General features: G+C 37.3%; 1 protein-coding gene and 1 non-coding gene across 2 annotated transcripts in view; one reads left to right on the top strand and one right to left on the bottom strand.

Moving 5' to 3' along the window:
* PGM2L1 (phosphoglucomutase 2 like 1) overlaps positions 1-21,474 on the top strand; it is a 62,252-nt gene that overhangs the window by 27,722 nt on the left and 13,056 nt on the right. Inside the window, exons 2-9 of the mRNA XM_019975252.2 lie at positions 4,700-4,867; positions 7,234-7,340; positions 8,069-8,153; positions 11,247-11,330; positions 17,198-17,391; positions 18,467-18,656; positions 19,496-19,593; positions 20,321-20,501. Coding sequence (XP_019830811.2) covers positions 4,700-4,867; positions 7,234-7,340; positions 8,069-8,153; positions 11,247-11,330; positions 17,198-17,391; positions 18,467-18,656; positions 19,496-19,593; positions 20,321-20,501 — 1,107 coding nt within the window. The remainder of the gene's footprint in view (positions 1-4,699; positions 4,868-7,233; positions 7,341-8,068; positions 8,154-11,246; positions 11,331-17,197; positions 17,392-18,466; positions 18,657-19,495; positions 19,594-20,320; positions 20,502-21,474) is intronic.
* On the bottom strand, positions 2,609-2,715 carry LOC139176180 (U6 spliceosomal RNA). Its single transcript, XR_011560636.1, has one exon. It is a non-coding gene; the product is annotated as a U6 spliceosomal RNA (small nuclear RNA).

Genomic DNA, 21,474 nt, shown 5'->3' with positions numbered 1-21,474 from the left:
GAAGTGATGGGACTGGATGCAGAGCATATCATGAGAAATGCTGGGCTGGATGAAGCACAAGCTGGAATCAAGATTGCCGGGAGAAATATCAATAACCTCAGATATGCAGATGACACCACCCTAATGGTAGAAAGCAAAGAACTAAAGAGCCTCTTGATGAAAGTGAAAGAGGAGAGTGAAAAAGTTGGCTTAAAACTCTTTCAGAAAACTAAGATCATGGCATCTGGTCCCATCACTTCATGGCAAATAGATGGGGAAACAATGGAAACAGTGACAGACTTTATTTTGAGGGGCTCCAAAATCACTGCAGATAGTGACTGCAGCCATGAAATTAAAAGACACTTGCTCCTTGGAAAAAAAGCTATGACCAACCTAGACAGCATATTAAAAAGCAGAAACATTACTTTACTGACAAAAGTCTGTCTAGTCAAAGCTATGTTTTTTCCAGTGGTCATGTATGGATGTGAGAGTTGGACTATAAAGAAAGCTGAGCACTAAAGAATTGATGCTTTTGAACTGTGGTGTTGGAGAAGACTCTTGAGAGTCCCTTGGACTGCAAGGAGATCCAGTCCATCCTAAAGGGAATCAGTCCTGAATATTCATTGGAAGGACTGATGCTGAAGCTGAAACGCCAATATTTGGCCACCTGATGCAAAGAACCAACTCAGAAAAGACCCTCATGCTGAGAAAGATTGAAGGCGGGAGGAAAAGGGGATGACAGAGGATGAGATGGTTGGATGACATCACTGACTCAATGGATACGAGTTTGAGTAGGCTCCGGGAGTTGGTGATGGACAGGGAGGCCTGGCGTCCTGCAGTCCATGGGGTCACAGAGTCAGACACGACTGAGCAACTCAATTGAACTGAACAGGCTTTAGAACCGGATCAACCTGGATTCAGATCCTGTCTAGACTGGCAAAATTAGCTCAGTGTTACGAGTCTCCTTCTCTAAATCTTAATCTTTTCATCAATATGATGGTAATAATACTACTAGCAGTAAGATATTGCAGTGAATATTCTTGTACGAATGAATCTTGTTCATTTGAACATATTACTGTGGACAGAGAAATCTATGGGCCAAAAGGCATATGCAGTTTGATATTGATAATTGCTGCAAAATTCTCTCTAAAAAGACTATCCTAATTTCAGTGTAACTAACTGTATGATACTGCCTTGTATCCTGTATAGTACTGGAGTTTTTCAGTCTTTTCATTTTTTTATTTCTTATGCCTATTTTTAAATGTTAATCCTCTTCAAATCTCTTTGACCTCTGTATCAAATTTGGTGGTATAATACAGACATTGGAATAATATGTAGTAGCCCAGATAATTTTATTGTTTAGATTTTTCTCTTCATAGCTATTCATATTTTATTTTATTTTTTTATTTTTTTAAATTTTATTTTATTTTTAAACTTTACAAAATTGTGTTAGTTTTGCCAAATATCAAAATGAATCCGCCACAGGTATACATGTGTTCCCCATCCTGAACCCTCCACCCTCCTCCCTCCCCATACCATCCCTCTGGGTCATCCCAGTGCACTAGCCCCAAGCATCCAGTATCGTGCATGGAACCTGGACTGGCAACTCGTTTCATACATGATATTATACATGTTTCAATGCCATTCTCCCAAATCTTCCCACCCTCTCCCTCTCCCACAGAGTCCATAAGACTGTTCTATACATCAGTGTCTCTTTTGCTGTCTCGTACGCAGGGTTATTGTTACCATCTTTCTAAACTCCATATATATGCGTTAGTATACTGTATTGGTGTTTTTCTTTCTGGCTTACTTCACTCTGTATAATGAGCTCCAGTTTCATCCACCTCATTAGAACTGATTCAAATGTATTCTTTTTAATGGCTGAGTAATACTCCATTGTGTATATGTACCTCAGCTTTCTTATCCATTCATCTGCTGATGGACATCTAGGTTGCTTCCATGTCCTGGCTATTATAAACAGTGCTTCGATGAACATTGGGGTACACGTGTCTCTTTCCCTTCTGGTTTTCTCAGTGTGTATGCCCAGCAGTGGGATTGCTGGATCATAAGGCAGTTCTTTTTTTTTTTTTTTAATTTTATTTTATTTTTAAACTTTACAATATTGTATTAGTTTTGCCATATATTGAAATGAATCCGCCACAGGTATACCTGTGTTCCCCATCCTGAACCCTCCTCCCTCCTCCCTCCCCATACCCTCCCTCTGGGTCGTCCCAGTGCACCAGCCCCAACTGTTCTCCATAGTGGCTGTACTAGTTTGCATTCCCACCAACAGTGTAAGAGGGTTCCCTTTTCTCCACACCCTCTCCAGCATTTATTGCTTGTAGACTTTTGGATCGCAGCCATTCTGACTGGCGTGAAATGGGACCTCATAGTGGTTTTGATTTGCATTTCTCTGATAATGAGTAATGTTGAGCATCTTTTCATGTGTTTGTTAGCCATCTGTATGTCTTCTTTGGAGAAATGTCTATTTAGTTCTTTGGCCCATTTTTTGATTGGGTCATTTATTTTTCTGGAGTTGAGCTGTAGGAGTTGCTTGTATATTTTTGAGATTAGTTGTTTGTCAGTTGCTTCATTTGCTATTATTCTCTCCCATTCTGAAGGCTGTCTTAAAAATATGGAACGCTTCACGAATTTGCGTGTCATCCTTGCGCAGGGGCCATGCTAATCTTCTCTGTATCGTTCCAATTTTAGTATATGTGCTGCCAAAGTGAGCACAGCTATTCATATTTTAATAGTAACTCTGTATTTGTTAGTTTGTGCCATTTATGAAATAGAGACTCCTTAAGTCAAGGCATGCTCACACTCTCTCTCTCTATATATATACGTATATGTATATAGACATACATTTTTAATCATATTATAATTTCAGTTAATCAAAATTTCCATGTCTTCTCATTAGTTTTTGGCATGTATCCCAATAACTTTAATTTTCACTATTACTAGAATACATTTTTGTTTAAATTATATATTAACATGATTTTATTTCTCTGTAAGTGCAAATATACTCTAATATTTAGTATCTTCCATATGTCTTGGCTTATCATTCTGAATATTCATTATCATTGTATAGACTGTAGATATAGACAGTCTAAGAAGTTAGTTGGAAAAGGCAACGGCACCCCACTCCAGTACTCTTGCCTGGAAAATCCCATGGATGGAGGAACCTGGTAGGCTGCAGTCCATGGGGTCGCTAAGAGTCGGACACGACTGAGCAAATTCACTTTCACTTTTCACTTTCATGCATTGGGAGAAGGAAATGGCAACCCACTCCAGTGTTCTTGCCTGGAGAATCCCAGGGACGGGGGAGCCTAGTGGGCTGCCGTCTATGGGGTCACACAGAGTCAGACACGACTGAATCGACTTAGCAGCAGCAGCAGCAGCAAAAAGTTAGTAGGGACTAAATCCATATTATGTATGGTAATGGAAGAGAGAAGTTATGGTTTACCTTATTTTTTTATTTTTGACTCTTCTAAAAATAAAATACTGGAAAATTCCATTTAAGTTTTATTCTTATTTATAATTGCATTTCAATTCAAAACTTGCTACTCACTTGTGAAGCACTATTTTCAGTTATAGGCATCCTTAGCTTTATGAAAATAACTTGAAGTATGTGCTAATGAAATAGGAATCCTAAAATGAAGATGTTGGCAAGTCTTGCTTCACAAGCCAAGTTTGAACTGAATTTTTATTCTCATTCTTAATCAAGTCCACATTTAAACTTAAGACCTTTTTATGGTCAGTTTTTGCTATAGATATTGAACAGTTTTCTGTGATTTTAAAGAGCAGTAAGGCTTATCTGTGCAGAGAAGGCAATGGCACCCCACTCCAGTGTTCTTGCCTGGAGAATCCCAGGGACAGGGGAGCCTGGTGGGCTGCCGTCTATGGGGTTGCACAGAGTTGGACACGACTGAAGCAACTTAGCAGCAGCAGCAAGGCTTATCTGCGACTTCCCAGTTGGTGCAGTGATAAAGAATCCACCTGCCAATTCAGGAAATGCAAGAGACACAGGTTCAGTCTCTGGGTGGGGAAGATCCCCTGGAGGAATAAATGGCAACCCACTCCGGTATTCTTGCCTGGAAAACCCCATGGACAGAGGAGCCTGGCAGGGTATAGTCTTTGTGGTGTCAAAGAGTCGGACATGACTGAGAACACACACACGCACACACACACACTCACACACACAAGGCTTATCTGATCATTTTGAATTATAGATGTTTAGGAACTATTTAATAGGCATGTTGTGATAACATTTATTTAATGGCTCCCACATTTCTTTTAAAACTGAACATAGTAATAATTGATGTCATTTTTGACTAAGTTTTATTTTGGGTCCATAGCTCTTAAGGTTGTCAGTTTGTTAAAAATTTCTTAAATATAGTATTTTTAAAATATGATTAGAGATATATAAACCACCCTTAATAGGGTGTGGCCACTCTGGGGACTCAGTAAATGGCAGGTGTTTTTTTATTACTGTTGTTGTTGCTCAGTTGCTCAGTCATGTCCAACTCTTTGAGACCCCATGGACTGCAGCATGCCAGGCTTCCCTATATACTAATATTATTAAGTAGCATTGTGGAATTTATAGTGAATGCAGAACCTTGTAACATATGAATAAAACTTATTGGCTCCTCAGAAGAGCTTCCTATTAGGACTCTACTTGTGATTCTGATTAAGTTTTAATGCATCTTTTTTTTAATAGAACCCGAAAACAAAAGAGCAAATTGAAAATTTGTTAAGGAATGGGATGAACAAGGAGCTGCGAGATAGGCTTTGCTACCGAATGACTTTTGGAACTGCAGGACTTCGTTCTGCTATGGGGGCAGGATTTTGCTATATTAATGATCTTACAGTAATACAATCAACACAGGTAAGTATTATTATTATATGTGTACTTTTATCACTGTTTTTTGCTTTATAAATTAGGTTTTTTTTAAAAAATAGTAAAAAAGCTTTATATCCAGCAAGATACTTTCTTACAAATAAAAAATGTAATATAAATTCTGACCTTTGGTCTTAACACAAGACTCATCTTAGAGGTCATGTGCGTAGGGTCACAGACTGAGGTTCTGGTTATTTTGGTTGCCATCGTCAACTTCCTGACAGTATTACTTCACATTTCAAACCAGGAAATGGTTATTGACATTTTCATTTAATACAAAGAAGCGAACTTAGATAGAAGGTGATCTATTTTGGCATGTGGCCACTGATAAAGGTTAACCACAGTATTTGGAAATTTTAGTTGAAAATATTTCCCTTTAACATGGCTTTCTGTATAATTTGAGAGTTAAGACAGTGTTGATATGATTCAGTTTATTTCTCCCCATTTTTATGCAATTTATTCTAGAAACAATTCTCTTTCCAGTGAATCATCTTTAACTGTTTCAGGGAACTCCACTTTGGAGACCAAAATACATTTGCTGCTAAGTCACGTCAGTCATGTCCGACTCCGTGTGACCCCATAGACGGCAGCCCAACAGGCTCCCGTCTCTGGGATTCTCCAGGCAAGAACACTGGAGTGGGTTGCCATTTCCCTCTCCAGTGCATGAAAGTGAAAAGTGAAAGTGAAGTTGCTCAGTCATGTCTGACTCTTAGCGACCCCATGGACTGAAGCCTACCAGGTTCCTCTGTCCATGGGACTTTCCAGGCAAGAGTACTAGAGTGGGGTGCCATTGCCTTCTCCGAAAAATAGTCCTAAACTATAGAATTGCTCAGTAGATATAATTCTAATCAATACTGGCAAACAATAAATCTTATTCTGAGTAAATTCTCTAAATTCAATGGCTAATGCAGGGGTTTGGGAACAAACAATGACAAGATGACTGAATAGTGGGATACTTGCTAGCTCCTGTCCCCATCCCCTTTCTTTTCCTGGTTCAGAAATGCTTCAGTTAGATCTTTTTTATATGTTGGGCTTCCTCATAAGATTTCATTTTGACTGAAGATTCCTTGACTTTACAAAAAGGAGTGGAGGAGGTGTTTGAAAATCAGTTTCTGCAGAAATGCAAATTTTTACAGGAAATGAGATTCCAATATGTGAAGTAGAAAAGCCAGATTGAATCTGATTCTTAAACTCTAGCTTTTTTTCAGAACCTAGGTATAGTGGAATAAGATAAGATGGATTTTTACACCAAAGTATGAGATTCTGTGAGATTTTAGGATAGCATCATCATTAGAAATAAATAAGTCGGTCAATTTGGGCTGTATGGCATGTGTGAGTGCACATGCACACACAGACATACTCACTCATAAGGAGTAGGTTGGAAGAATAATTATACTTGAAAGAACTGTGAAAGAAGGGTCCAGAAGTCATTGGGACCTCATTTGGTACTGGCACCATAGTTACCTGGCAGTGCCTGCCATATCATAGGTCTTCATTAAATTAGTATAACATTGTGAATGAATGGCCTTGGGCAAGTCATTAAATGGAGCTTCAATCTTATTTTGTCTCCTCTTTTCTGGAAGAGATGGACAAAAATAAAACTGGTATCTGCATTTCTTTTCAGGGTTATTGTGAGGATTAAATGTGGCAACATTCGAGAAATTCGTTTTTAAAATGTTAGTTTTGTATAGTTGAAAGTGTTTATTAAAGTTAGCATATCATTCATAAAATAGTTAAATGGCTTTGGCTTATTGTGGTATTTTCAATATTAAATGCTTTATTCCACTTTTTGTCCCCTTTGGTGCAAATTTTCCTTGTTTATAAGATTTTCTTTGTGATTTTAAAACTAAGGAATGGGATCAGCCATCTTAAGAAATATTCTAATGAAGGTTTATATTGCTGATTTAAAATGTTGATGTCATAAATAGATCAACTCTTATGGTTAGCTTCAATCTTATGATTTAGTAAGACCTAAAATGGTCAAACTTCCATTCTCTAGAGCCTTAATGCAAACAGAATTTCTTTTGGTTCTTCTAACAGTTTTTCTTTTTTAGCATACTGACTTTCATGTCCCATCATTTTTTCCCTAATGTTTTATGCATTGTATTATATTTAACAGTTTCTTGATATTTCTGTGTATCAGATGTGTCCAAAACTTCAGGAAACGGGTGTTCGTCATCTCACATTTGAGGATTGAAGATTGTTGCTCTCATGTTGGTGAACACAGGCAAAATGAGGAGGCCAGTTCCCTGGGAGCCAATTAGCTGCACACCACACATAAAAAGCATAGATTTTAAGTCACTGAAAATGCAGGCATTACTCAGGAATTAATCTTTTTTGTTTATCTGCTTCAGGGGATGTACAAATACCTTGAGAGGTGTTTCTCAGACTTCAAGCAAAGAGGCTTTGTAGTTGGGTATGACACACGGGGTCAAGTAACTAGCAGCTGCAGCAGCCAGAGGTACAGTATTAATTGTCTCAGAGATTAAGCTGGATTGGAATAAAATCTGGAAAAAAATTTATGCCCAGTAGTAGGAGTTCTGAAACAGGAAACTGTCCCAAAAATGTCATCACATGCTGGTGTTTATTTAGAGCTGAAACATAAGCATTTCAAAGATAACCTTTGGTTTTTACAGAAAAGAGTAAATTTTTAAATATTTAAGGTTAGTATTTACAATGACATCGTAGATGATCTTATGATTTTATTCTTTTGGCAAAGGCATTGGGTAGCAATATTATGTAAGTTGTATTCTCTCACTATACTCCTATTTTATTAGATTTACCATATTTTCACACATAGATAATCATGATCTAGTGATACTTTTTTTAGGGGGTAAATAGGTATATTGTGTTTATCAAAGTCTCTGGTTTCACTTTCTTCCATGTTTTTTGCCTTTTGCAAAAGGAAAATTTTATTTCTTAGTAAAATAGCCACCAAAAGCTGGATCAGGGAAAAGGAGGAAATTAAAATGTCAATTCTGTTCCTTGTTAAAGTTCCTTTTAAAAAATCTTGTTTATTAACAATTTAAAGTTGGAGCATGAAGCTTAAATAACTAGTGATTATAAGAATTGATTGGATTAGATTGCTGTATATTCAAAACAATTGTAATGCATTTATTTTGTGGGAGGTTGGTTTTTTTTTAAGTATGATTAGCTAAGGACCAAGTGAAATTTCTGTCCCTTTTTCAGGCTTGCTAAGCTAACTGCTGCTGTCTTACTGGCCAAAGATGTTCCTGTGTATCTTTTCTCAAGATATGTTCCTACACCTTTTGTAGTAAGTGTGTTATATCATTGATCATACAGATTGCTACTCTTGAAAAAGTATTTCTTAAATAGGGTTCAAATCTTTGTCATTCATAAAGTTCTATATTAAATAATATGAAGGACCTAAAGAAAACAAATGTTGCTCTGACTTTATTTTCATTCAACACACATGTGTTGAACCACCTAAGAATTTGGTCTATAACAAGTTGATAAGTCTACAGTCATGGCGGGGTATTTTAATATTCTTCTTTCAGAAACTGATTTATCAAGCAGGCAAAAATTACTATAAAACACTCACTTGAGTGTTTTATTTCTTCTTTAAAAATTCAAGAGTGTGAACAGTGCTTGCTTCTTGTCATATAACTTAACAATGAGTGTGCATCTTTTCTATGCCTTGGTGAATTATCAAAGTCCCTTCTAAGTCTGGGTTAACTTGCCACATTTTATCTTTTGCACATTCAATGTTATAAAATGATTTTGAGAATTCCTTTTTTGCCAGTATCATTTACTTTAGGACAACCTCATCATTTTCATCACAGCCACATCCTTAACTTATACCCATACGTTCAACCTTCACTAAGCTGATCTGATTGCCCATGTGGAGTCTCTTGAATGACAACAGTGTCAATGTTCCCAGTTATTTTTCTATAACTTCATTTATGATTGATTCAAATGTTACCTCCACCATTATCACTTTTTGCTTCTTTGCTGCACTTTCATCTTTGTTGGCCATTTCCTAATTTCAGTCATCCAGTTTTGCAAAACTGTCACATGGGTTATCTCTGGGAGGTAAAGTGGCAACACAGATACATGTTTTGCTGTCTGTGCAATAGCTCACAGATGCACAGTGACCAACAGTGACATGATCAGTTACTAATCATGATGGCTCTCATAGGACATAGTTGTTTCAGGCTGAAGAGCTAGGAGCCAAGTTTTTACTTCATATAGGCAACTGAAATTTGAGCATGTTTTTAGGAGACTGGTATTATTTACTTAAGCATGGTATCAGAAATTCATGTGTATTGGAACTTTGCAAAGCAATGACTGTCTGGATTTTAAGAGCAGCAATGAAAACACTTAAGTAGCAAAAAAAAAAACTATGAGATTTAACTAAAGCTCTACTTAAAGGGAAATTTATAGTCTTGATGATGAATATATTAGGAAAAAAGTTTTAAGTAATGAACTAAGACTTTAGTATGTTAGGATAAAAACAGAATAAATCCAAATAAAATTTAAAAAATAATAATGGTAAAGGAAAAATCAGCTAAATAGAAAATAGGAGGGTATCAACAAAAGCAGGAGTTGGCTTTCTGAAGAGACAAATAGTAAAATAGACCTTTTGGCAAGGGTACTGAACTAAAAAAGAGAAAAGACAATCCCTGGTGGCTCAGATGGTAAAGAATCCTCCTGCAATGCAGGAGACCTGGGTTCGATCCCTGGGTTGGGAGGATCCCCTGGAGGAAGGCATGGCAACCCACTCAAGTATTCTTGCCTGGAGAATCCCCATGGACAGAGGAGCCTGGTGGGCTATAGTCCATGGGGTCGCAAAGAGTTGGACACGACTGAGTGACTAAGAACAGATTAAGAAAACCACAGTATTCTGAATGTGATGCAAATAAATGTGAAACTTAGGAGAGCTGGCCAATTTTCTTGAATAATTAATACATCAAAACTGATAAGAAATAGAAAGCCTGAACAGACCTGTAGTCATTAAAGAAATTGAGCTGATTTTTATTAATCTTCTCAAAATAAAAATGTCAGGTCTACATGATTTTGTTGACAAGTTTTACCAATTGTTAGATGATTAGATAATGTCTCCATAATCTGTTACTAGGGATTTATTGGACATATACAGAGTGGATCAAAGAACTGAAGGAATTTTTAAACAATTAGCTCTAATGAATGACAGAAACCAAGGAAGGCCCAGAAATTTGAACTTTTTTGTAGAAGTCTGCCTCTGGGTTATACCATTTCCATCTGTAACTATGTGTTGGCCTTCCTCTCTTATTGTAAGTGGATCTGCTCTAGCTGCTAGGGAAGTTGTTTTTGGCACTCTTTATCAGCATGTCTTTGAGTCAGAGGAAATCTACTTACAGCAAAAACATCTTGGAGAAGAACTGGGTTTTATAAGCCAGGCTCTGAGTTAAATCATCAAAGGAATAGGTTACTGTAGTCAGATCAATGTCATGTGCCCATTCCTCCATGGCCAGGAGGAGAGAAATTGGATGTGATGGTAGAATGGAGGAACATCTTAGGCAAATAAATAATAACTGTGATGAAAAAGGGAAATTCAACCTGGCAATTAACTTTGGGAGAAATGGTAAATTGATTTTTATATGCTATAGAGGCCACAGAGTGTATGTAAAGATCTTAAAATCAAAAGGCAAGGGACCTATGTTCCACGCTTATATAATTCTTGCTTATGATCATATAATATTTAATAAACAATACACAGTGTGTAAAATATGATAGATTAGATGATTTCTAAATTTACTTCCAGGTCTAATATTTTATGATTAGATTCCCCTGTCATATCTCCAGAGTCTGGTGGAATATCTAGCATGTAGTAGGTGTTTGTTAAATATTTGTTAAAGGAACAAAATAATTCTAAGACTAAGTTAAATGAGACTAGGGGGAAAAAAGCATTCAGTCTAACAGGTGGTTGCTGCTGCTGCTGCTGCTAAGTCACTTGAGTCGTGTCCGACTCTGTGCGACCCCATAGACAGCAGCCCATCAGGCTCCGTCCCTGGGATTCTCCAGGCAAGAACACTGGAGTGGGTTGCCATTTCCTTCTCCAATGCATGAAAGTGAAAAGTGAAAGCGAAGTCATGTCCGACTCTTAGCGACCCCATGGACTGCAGCCCACCAGGCTCCTCCATCCATGGGATTTTCCAGGCAAGAGCACTGGAGTGGGTGCCATTGATAATAGTTAGATGGCTTTAGTTATATCCCACCTAGTGAACCTGGAGTTGATTATTAAAGTTTTAGGCTATTTATATCTTAATGTCTTTTCCAGTTATTTAATCAAGTATTTGTTTATTTATTCTTGTGTCAAATGTATGAGTAGCCAGGAAACAGAATTACGGTGTTGTTGCTTTTTTAGCCATATGCAGTCCAGGAACTCAAAGCAGTTGCAGGTGTGATGATTACGGCATCTCACAACCGCAAAGAAGACAATGGATACAAGGTAAACCTTGGACTCTTCATCTTTGGTTATTTCATAGTTCTTATTTTATTTAAATAATATGTGCTGAGTATATTTTCTACAGTGGGAACCAGGCTTAGACATTGGAAACAGAAAGATAAATACACTGAGGCTGCCCCTCAGAGAATGGCTTCCCATGTGGCTCAGTGGGTAAAGAATCTGCCTGCAATGCAGGAGACACAGGAGATGTGGATTCAATTCCTGGGTGGGAAAGATCACCTGGAGAAGGGCAGGGCAACCCACTCCAGTATTCTTGCCTGGAGAATCCCATAGACAGAGAAATCTGGCGGGCTACAGTCCATAGGGTCGCAAAGAGTCGGACACAATTGAAGCTACTGGGTACCACCACCACTCAAAGAATGTGTATCCTTCCTGGCCCTTATTACATCTCAGTACGTGTTATTGTACTTTATATACTTATGTACTATTACAAAAGTCTCTTCAGTGGTCTTTACCTCTGATATCTTACTGCCCTTGATTTCCCCATCCCATCCCAAATCATCCTCTCTACCATTTCAGAGATAAAATCATTTTGTACCAAGAACTTGAAGAATGAGTGAGAGTTTGAAGGAAGAGAGCTGGAGGAATGGTACTTTGACCTCATTCTCCTCCTTTCCCTCCAGTCTTCTGCTGGGACTCCCTGTTGGCCACAAAATCTGTTTGATATGTCAGGCTTCATGGCAGAAAGCAGGGTGGGGAAGGGTGCAGAGTGCTCAGAGGGGCAAACAGAAGATACAGCAGTGTTGAACCAGCGTCTGGGGCTCCTGGCTCATGAGTGTATGATCTAATATTTCTTTTTCTTCTTGTGTAGGGGGGCACTCCAGGCACACTGAGCTCTGGTTTACTGGGGAAAAGAATATTTTATACTAATCTAAGATTTTGACCCTTGCCAGCTAAGTGGGGAGTATTACCATTTACATAAGCAGTGAAGAAGCTTAATACATTAGTTTGGGACATAATTAAGTTTGAGGGATTTGTGGGTCAGTCAAGCAGCAGCAACCTGTAGGCAGTTGAATATGCAGATCTGTTGTTCAGGGGAGAAATTTGGGATCACTGTACATATTATGTTAGAGCATTTAAGAGTATTTGGAAGTTCTTTATTTGGATGGGCAGCCCAGAGACAGTGTAGGTTAGAAAAAGAGGTCAAGAATGGATCCCTAGGGAATATCAACTTCAAATGAAGGGAGAAAGAAGAGGATCTAGAGACAGGACAAAGACAGGAAGAGACTGATGTTACAAAAACCAAAGGGGTAAGAGAGTTGCAAGGAGGAAGAGGTCAACTGTCAAAGAGTGTAAAGAACCCAGATCTGTTCTCTGATCATCAGACTCCTACATCCAGCTGCCAACCTGATATCCTTTGGGATGCCTAACATGTCTCAAAATTAGTATCTCTAGAACAGAGGCCTTGATTCTCCCACAACCTGCCATATATACACTCAAGTGTGTTCCTTCCCAAGTCTTACCCATCTCTATAAATTCAAACTACCACCCACCCAAGCAAAAGCCAAAATTCATTCTTGATTACTCCCTTTCCTTCACTCCAGACATTTAACTGATTAACAGGTTCTACAAATTCTGCACCCAAAATCTATGTAGAGTATGTTTACTTCTGCCCATGTCTTCTACCTCCATGGTTCTAAACCATTGTCTTTGCCCGAACAGCATCGTCCTAGCTGGTCTCTTCCTTGCTTCCATTGTTCTTCCCTGCAGTCCATTCTCCACCAAGCAGCCAGAGGATCTTATGAAATATAAACAGGTCATGTTAGCTTTCCTGCTAAATCCAATCTCCTTACCTTGGGGCTTACAGGACTCTGTCTCCTGCCTGCCTGTTCCACCTCATTCTGTTCAGTCCTCTTCTGGCTCACTGTGTCCTGGTCACACGGCAGCTTCTTTCCATTCTCCCAGTGCCTCCAGTATACCAAACCCTTTCCCGCTCTGAGCCTTTTGTTTGTTCCTCTGCTTGGAATGCTCTTCCCCAGATCTTTCAGACTTGCTTATTTTCATCCTTGTTTCCTGCCCAGATGTTGCTTCCTTGAAGAGACCTTCCTTGGCCACCTTATCTGAAGTGGCTTGCCTCAATGATCTTCTCCTTATTTATTTATTTTCTTCACAAAACTTACCACTGTCTATAATTACGTGTTTCCTTTATAATAAATTATCTTCTTTGTTTATTGACTTGTTTGTTCGATCCTCCTCCCTGCCTAATTCCCCAATATAAGCTCATGGCTGGTGGGACTTTGTTTTGATATTTATTGTTATTGAACATACTTGTCATAGAGTTGACCCTCAAAGATTTTTTTTCTTAAAAGTATAAGCACAAGGTAAAAAGTATAAAAGTTAAACATTATAAAAAGTTAAACAATAAAGAGTATTTTCCCCACCTGTTTCCCTGAGCGTCCCTTTTCAGAAGCAAATACTGTTTCTGGTTTTAGTTTCCTTCCAAAGGTAATCTATGCCTGTTTAATCATATGTGTGGTATTGGTCAGTCCCTCTTTTTCCCCTCATAAATGTCAGGGTATTATATATAGTGTTCTGCACCTTGTTTTTTTTTTTTTGTATACAACAGTGTGAAACAGTCTTAGAGATCATTCTCTACATCGGTCGATCTATAAGTAGGTTTGCCTTATTCATCTTTAAAAACCTATATGGATGAGTCCTAATTTATTTAACCAATCCCTGTTGATAAACATTTTATTTTGTTTCTAATCTGCTACTGCTTACAAACAGTGGTAAAATGAATGTTCTATACACATCTTTCTTCATATACACAAGTAGATTTATAGAGTCATTATAGAATAGTGGTTAAGAGTGTTATGGACTGGGTTTGAAACTTACCTCCACCACTCAGAAGCTTTGTAACCTAAGATAAATTACTTAATTTCTCTATGCTTTGGTTTCCCCATCTGTAAACTGAGAGTAATAATAGAACCAGTATTTTAGGGAGAGAGTTAGGATTAAGGGAGACAGTGCATGAAAAATGCTTGTATAGTATCTGGCTCTGATAAATACTCAATAAATGTTACCTGTTGTTTTTATTCTTATTCTCAGTAGCTGCACTGTCCACTCTGATAGCCAACAGCCACCTATGATTACCCAACACTTAAAATATGACTAGTCTGAATTGAGATGTGCTGTAAATGTAAAATACACACCAGATTTTGAAGACTTAATACAAAAAAGGCATGTGAAATATGTGGCTTGCATTGTGGCTCACATTATATTTCTATGGCCCTGCTGAGCTACAGAATAAGTTTCTAGTTGTGAAACTTCAGAGTCAAAGGAACTACGAAATAAAGTTTGTCATTCTCTATTCAAGGTGGTTGTCCCAACTGCTACTCTCACCAGCAATATAGGAGGGTCTTTATCCCACACCGTCCATTATTGTTTGTCAAACCTTTTCACCTTTGCCGGTCAGATATGTGGAAATGTTATCGTGAATCTGTCTTGTGAGTGAGGTTGAGCGTCTTTTCATACATTTATAAGATACTTGTGTTCCCTTTCCTGAAAAGTCTATTAAAGGCTTTACTCATTTTTGTCTTCGGTAGTTGCTCTTTGCTCTTTTCCTTGTAGATTTGTGAAAACTCCAAAGTAGCTCTTGATCATCTGTCTTTCAGTTATTTCTCCCCATATTATTGTTTACCTTTTGACTATTTTTCCATGCATGTTATTATGGTATTTTTCTCCATCTTGAAAAATTATTTCAGCTTTTTTATTGATATCATATTTCACTTGTACATTAGAGAGCTTCAGTATTTTTGTAATTTTTGAGTCTCTTTATTCAAGAACAGAATGTATCTTTCTATTCTTCCAAGACTTCTTTTAGACCCTTTAAGTGAAGTTGCTCAGTTGTGTCCGACTCTTTGCAACCCCATGGACTGTAGCCTACCACGCTCCTCCGTCCATGGAATTTTCCAGGCAAGAGTACTGGAGTGGGTTGCCATTTCCTTCTTTTAGACCCTTGAGTTGACTCATTGGAAAAGACTCTGATGCTGGAAGGGATTGGAGGCAGGAGGAGAAGGGGATGACAGAGGATGAGAAGGCTGGATGGCATCACTGACTTGATGGATATGAGTCTGAGTGAACTCTGGGAGTTGGTGATGGACAGGGAGGCCTGGCGTGTGCGATTCATGGGGTCGCAAAGAGTCGGACACGACTGAGCGACTGAACTGAACTGAACTGAGTAACATTTTAAAGATTTTTTACCTTTCACATTTTTTTTTAAGTTTATTCCTGGGTATGTTTTTTTGCACAGATTTCTCTGTTACTGTATCAGGGAGGGATGCTTTCTGCTACAGGTTCAGAAAACCCACAAAAGTGGCTAAAGTTGATAGGAGTTAATTTGTCTCACATAACAAAAATCCAGAAGTATGTGGCAACTGGTATGGTTCTACAGCTCAATGTTGTTGGACCTCGCATCCCTGCAGTTTTGTTTTGGCCTTTTCTTCAAGTGCTCATTGTATAAGGGGTGCTGTACCTCTAGCCATCACATTCACATACAAGGTAAGAAAGGCAGGGAGAAAGGCCAAGATTATTTTTCTCATGTTAAATAAATTTTCATGGAGAGCTTTCAGGGCTCATGAACAGGATCTTGTTGGTTGCTTGGAATGTGGGAACATCCCTTCAACTGGATTTTTGGTTTTGTTTTTTAAATTTCTGCAGGAACCTCAGGAGTTTCACCAACTGGGAGCAATTTTTATGTTAATGTAGACCTCAGATTTGAAATTTTTAATCACCCAGAATTTAAGAAGAGAGACATGCTACCTTATCATCTTTCAGTAATAGTGGACAGAACTTTTTCTATTCTATATTTCCACTAAGAATGGCATCTCAGTTCCATTTTCCTGCTTTCCACCTGGGCATTACAATCAAGAGCCAGATAAATGGCCAGTTGGCCTTCTCAAAGGCCAGTTGGCCACAGCATCAATGCACAGCTTTATCTTTCAAGTTTATCATTCTTTCATTTTTTCCCACTGCCTGGAGTTTTCTCTTTCTTTTTTGTGAACTAAGCTATGTATTTTAGACAATACTTTTCTATTTTAGCTTTTTGAGTCATCTAGTCTACCATATTGCTTAGCACAAAGTTTAGTACATAGTATATATTCAAATGTATTCTTCTTTCCTTCATTCAGGATGTGGTAGAAGGGATTGATGTCAAATACATAGGAGAAGTTGGTATAGATGAGTCCCTTCTAACTTTGAGATCCTGTGAATTATAGAAATACATTTTCTGCTTTTTTTGTTAGCTGTTCCTAATGTCTTGTTGATTTGGCTATTTGACAGACTGACAACTTAGTGAAATGTATTTTCATTAAATACTGAAAATACATATACCGAAATGTGTATGGAATAATTAATATGTTTGTTGTCTTCCCTGGAATAGACTATTTGGTGTGACATAAATTCTAGTTTAATTTATAGCTGAAAAATAAATTCTTCTTTATCATATAACAGAACCACTTTATAATGCTAAAATTTCATAATATCAAGTTTTTTCCATGGTTTCTTAGATCTTCTTTAGTATATAGTTATAGATCTAAGATTATGATTGGATGCTATGATATTTGCATATTTTAACAATGTCATAATGGTGCCCTGATTATATTTTTACTTGTATTGTTATTAAAATGTACTTCTAAATGAGAAAATAATACAGAATCATTTTGTTGAAAAGTCCCTTTGGAATCATTACCATCAGTATCCTTAGGTATTTATTAAGTTAGCCCAGCGTTGACATTGTCTACTTGACTAATTTGGTATGCTTCTTTGTAAAGTCAAATTTCCCTACTGTAGCTAAGAAAACATATGGTCAACATTTCAAGTGCTTATAGCTGTGTTTACCTATCTTCTAGGTTTATTGGGAAAATGGTGCTCAGATCACATCTCCTCATGATAAAGAAATTCTGAAATGCATAGAAGAATGTGTGGAACCCTGGAATGGTTCTTGGAATGATAATTTAGTGGATACCAGCCCACTAAAGAGAGATCCTCTGCAGGACATTTGTAGGAGATACATGGATGATCTGAAAAAAATTTGCTTTTACAGGTATCCAAGGGGGAATGTAGGATAATATTACCTTAACATAAGATTAACAAATAACAGAAAAAAATAAGGATAAAAATGTGTTGGCTATTCATTATATTAAAATTATAGGTAAATAATACAGTTCATAGTAGTCCAAAAGTAGAAATAACCCAAATATTCAAATATTCATCAATAGATGAATGGCTAGAAATATATTCGTAGTATATCCATACATTGAAATATTATTCAGCAGTAAAAAAAAAGAAATACTGTTGCATACTACAACATGGATAAATTTTAAAAATAGGCTAAGTGAAGGAAGCCAGTCACAAAGGACCACATATTGTATGATTATATTGATATGAAATGTCTAGTGTAGACAAATCTATAGAGATAGAAACAGAAAGTATATTAGTGGTTGCCTATGGCTGGGAAAAATGGGAGGGTTAGGGTGTAGTGGCTCTGGGGTATGGAGTTTTTTGGGGGGTAATTAGAATTTTCTAAAATTGATTATGGTAATGGTTGAACAACTCTGTGAATATAGTGAAAACCACTGAATTGTGTAATTTAGAAGGATGAATTTATAGTATATTGATGGGTTTCCTGGTGGCTCAGATGGTAAAGAATTCACCTGTAATGCAAGAGACCTGGGATCAATCTCTGGGTCAGGAAGATTCCCTGGAGAAGGGAATGGCTACCCACTCCTGTATTCTTGCCTGGAGAATTCCATGGACAGAGGAGCCTGATAGGCTACGGTCCCCGGGGTCACAAAGAGTCAGACACGACTTAGCCACTAACACTTTTAAACTACTTTTTAACTACTACTAATTACCTCTTAATAAAGTTGTTAAAAATTATAACTCAATATATATTCACTGTATATAATATAAGGAAATTTCCTCTAAAATTTGAGTTTTCTTTACCAATTTCCATGTTTCTATAACTGTTCCATAAATAGCTAACACTGTTCAGAAGTTTGTTGAGTGTAGTTTTCCTATCCTGACAAAATAGATTTTAGCCTTTTCTTGAGATTATTTTAAGTATACCACAAGTAATGAGTTTTATGACAGTGATTGAATGATATTTTCCTTTACAGGGAATTAAACTCAAAGACCACCTTGAAATTTGTACATACATCTTTTCATGGAGTCGGACATGACTATGTACAATTGGCTTTTCAAGTATTTGGTTTTAAGCCTCCAATTCCAGTACCAGAACAAAAAGATCCTGATCCAGACTTTTCTACTGTTAAATGCCCAAATCCTGAAGAAGGAGAATCTGTGCTGGTATATTTTTTCTGTATTTAAATTATGATTTAGTATATTAAAGTTTATCATGTGGATAGGACTCTGACAATTCAAAGATTACTTACAGAAGCAAAAACTACTTTAGCTTACATCTTTTAAATTATATTAGAGCCATATATCAGAGAAGGTGATGGCACCCCACTCCAGTACTCTTGCCTGGAAAATCCCATGGGGATGGAGGAGCCTAGTGGGCTGCAGTCCATGGGGTCGCTGAGTCAGACACGACTGAGCGACTTCACTTTCACGTTTCACTTTCACGTATTGGAGAAGGAAATGGCAACCCAATCCAGTGTTCTTGCCTGGAGAATCCCAGGGACAGGGGAGCCTGGCGGGCTGCCGTCTATGGGGTCGCACAGAGTTGGACACGACTGAAGTGACTTAGCAGCAGTAGCAGCAGCAGAGCCATATATTCTGTTTTGTTTGAAATCCCTATGGTGGATTTCCCTACTTCCTAGTCTTATTTTAAATTTAGCCAAACTAGATTAGCAGATGCAAACTATTACATATGGAATGGATAAACAACAGGGTCCTACTATGTAGCACAGGGAACTATATTCAGTATCCTGTGATAAACCATAGTGGAAAAGAATATGAAAAAGAATGAATATATATACGTGTACCTGAACCACTTTGCTGTACAGCAGATATCAACACCTTCTAAATCTAACTATACTGCTATGAAATAAAGTTAAAAAAAGTTAGCCAAACTATATTCCCTTCTAAAATTCATTATCACTAATACAGTGCCTACATTTAGGAATATGAACTTTGAATTTAACATCTTCATTGTAATTCAGCCTTTTGGGTCACTATTTCAGGAACTTTCTTTGAGACTGGCAGAGAAAGAAAATGCCCGGATAGTGCTGGCTACAGATCCTGATGCAGACCGACTAGCAGTGGCAGAACTTCAGGAAAAGTAAGTAGAAGCTGTTAGTTGATTAAAATCTTAAACTTTGAAAAACAGTTTTTGATTTTAAGTCTTACAGGCTCATTGGAAATAATTTTAAAAAAACAAAAAGAAAAGAAATCTCCTGTAAGCCCACTATCCAGAGATAACCACTTACGTTGATATTTTGACGTTTCCTTCCTATGTTTTCTTCATTCAAATATTCAAGATATATTTGTTTTTTATAAAATTGTGATCATCCTATACACATATATATATATATTACTACTTTTGTGTCTTGATTATTTTCCACATAATATTGTACTATGAGCATTTTCCTCTATTTTTAAATATTGTTTAAAATATTGATTTTTAAACTAGTGTAGTATCTCAAAAGATTGCTTTATGAATGTAATCATTTCCTAATCATGGTTCTTTGGATTGTTGTGTATTTTTGCCATTATAATGTCATGACAAATGTCCTTACATAAAAAGGACACCATATTATAACTTTTTTCTCTTTAAGTAAGAAAATACAAGTAACAGTGTCAAAGCTTTTCAAAGTACATTGCTGCCACTCTTACCCTAAGCTCACCCTGATCAGTTAGAAAAGAAATAGTAAATGTTTTCTCAAAAATCCCATACAGTAGTTTTTAGGTTTCCCTTTGTGAAGGATGGTAATTTGTAGGTCCTAGGGTCAAGAAGTTTTAATGAGAAGTTACAAAGATCTTGCCTTGAATTTTCATTCTCTCTACAGTGGTGTTTGGAAAGTTTTCACAGGGAATGAGTTGGCCGCCTTGTTTGGGTGGTGGATGTTTGATTGCTGGAAGAAAAGTAAATCAAGAAATGCTGATGTGAACAACATTTATATGTTAGCCACCACAGTCTCTTCCAAAATTTTGAAGGCAATTGCACTAAAAGAAGGATTTCACTTTGAGGTAAGAATAGGTAATATCTATGTGCTCCTTTTCTAAACCTATTTCTGTAAGCTAAAGCCATCTCCCCACCAAAGTTGACTTTTATTGATTTCATTTCTAATTCCCTCTTTTTTTCAAACTCGATTAACACTTAACTAAAAGAGTAAGTCTTTTTGATAGTTTGGAAACCTTGAGCCAAATTCATCCTATATGTGAGTTTCTGAAACTAATATAAACATTCTTACAAATTGCATTAATGCTTATTTTTCCATACAACAGTATCTGGCTTTCCTACCAAGAAAATCTGGCTCCCAGTGACCTCATAAATAACATAAACTCCACTCCAAAAATCTGTAGGTGTCATGACCGCTTATTTAGCCTCTTCAGGTTCAGTCTTAAGAAACTTTTAAATAAAATTAAAAAAAAGAAACTTTAAGTAGTCTCCTAAATTACAAATTAAGACCCAGTGATCTACATCCAAAAAACACAATGATTCTCTCTCAGCACAGATCATTAACCTTTGTGAACCTTGGGCAGTTAAACTGACCCCTTTTATAGCTACTGGGACTAATGCCAATTAAGTTGCTTTTCCTCTGCCCGCTTTGCCAAGTATCAGTGAAAAAGTCACCTCTGGGCCTTGAGCCACAGTCAGGCTATAGGTCTTAACACTAATAGGCTAACTAAAAGAAAATTGTACCTTTCTTAATGAAATAGAATGTTCAATCTCTGGGTTTCTAAATTACAAATAGCAAAATAGAAGAAATTGAAAATTCATTCAAACCTAAAATTCTGAATTACTATTGTTGTTGTTCACTCAGTCGTATCCAACTCTGCGACCCCATGTACTGCAGCACGCCAGGCTTCTCTGTCATATACTATCTCCCGGAGTTTGCTCAAACTCAGGTTCATTGAGTCAGTGATGCTATCGAACCGTCTCATCCTCTGTTGCCCGCTTTTCCTCCTGTCGTCAGTCTTTCCCAGCATCAGGGTCTTT

The sequence above is a fragment of the Bos indicus genome, chromosome 15 (assembly GCF_029378745.1).
Source record: "Bos indicus isolate NIAB-ARS_2022 breed Sahiwal x Tharparkar chromosome 15, NIAB-ARS_B.indTharparkar_mat_pri_1.0, whole genome shotgun sequence".
Classification (NCBI taxonomy): Eukaryota; Metazoa; Chordata; class Mammalia; order Artiodactyla; family Bovidae; genus Bos; species Bos indicus.
The sequence above is the reverse complement of the archived record's forward strand: the minus strand, read 5'-3'. Positions and strand labels throughout refer to the sequence as shown.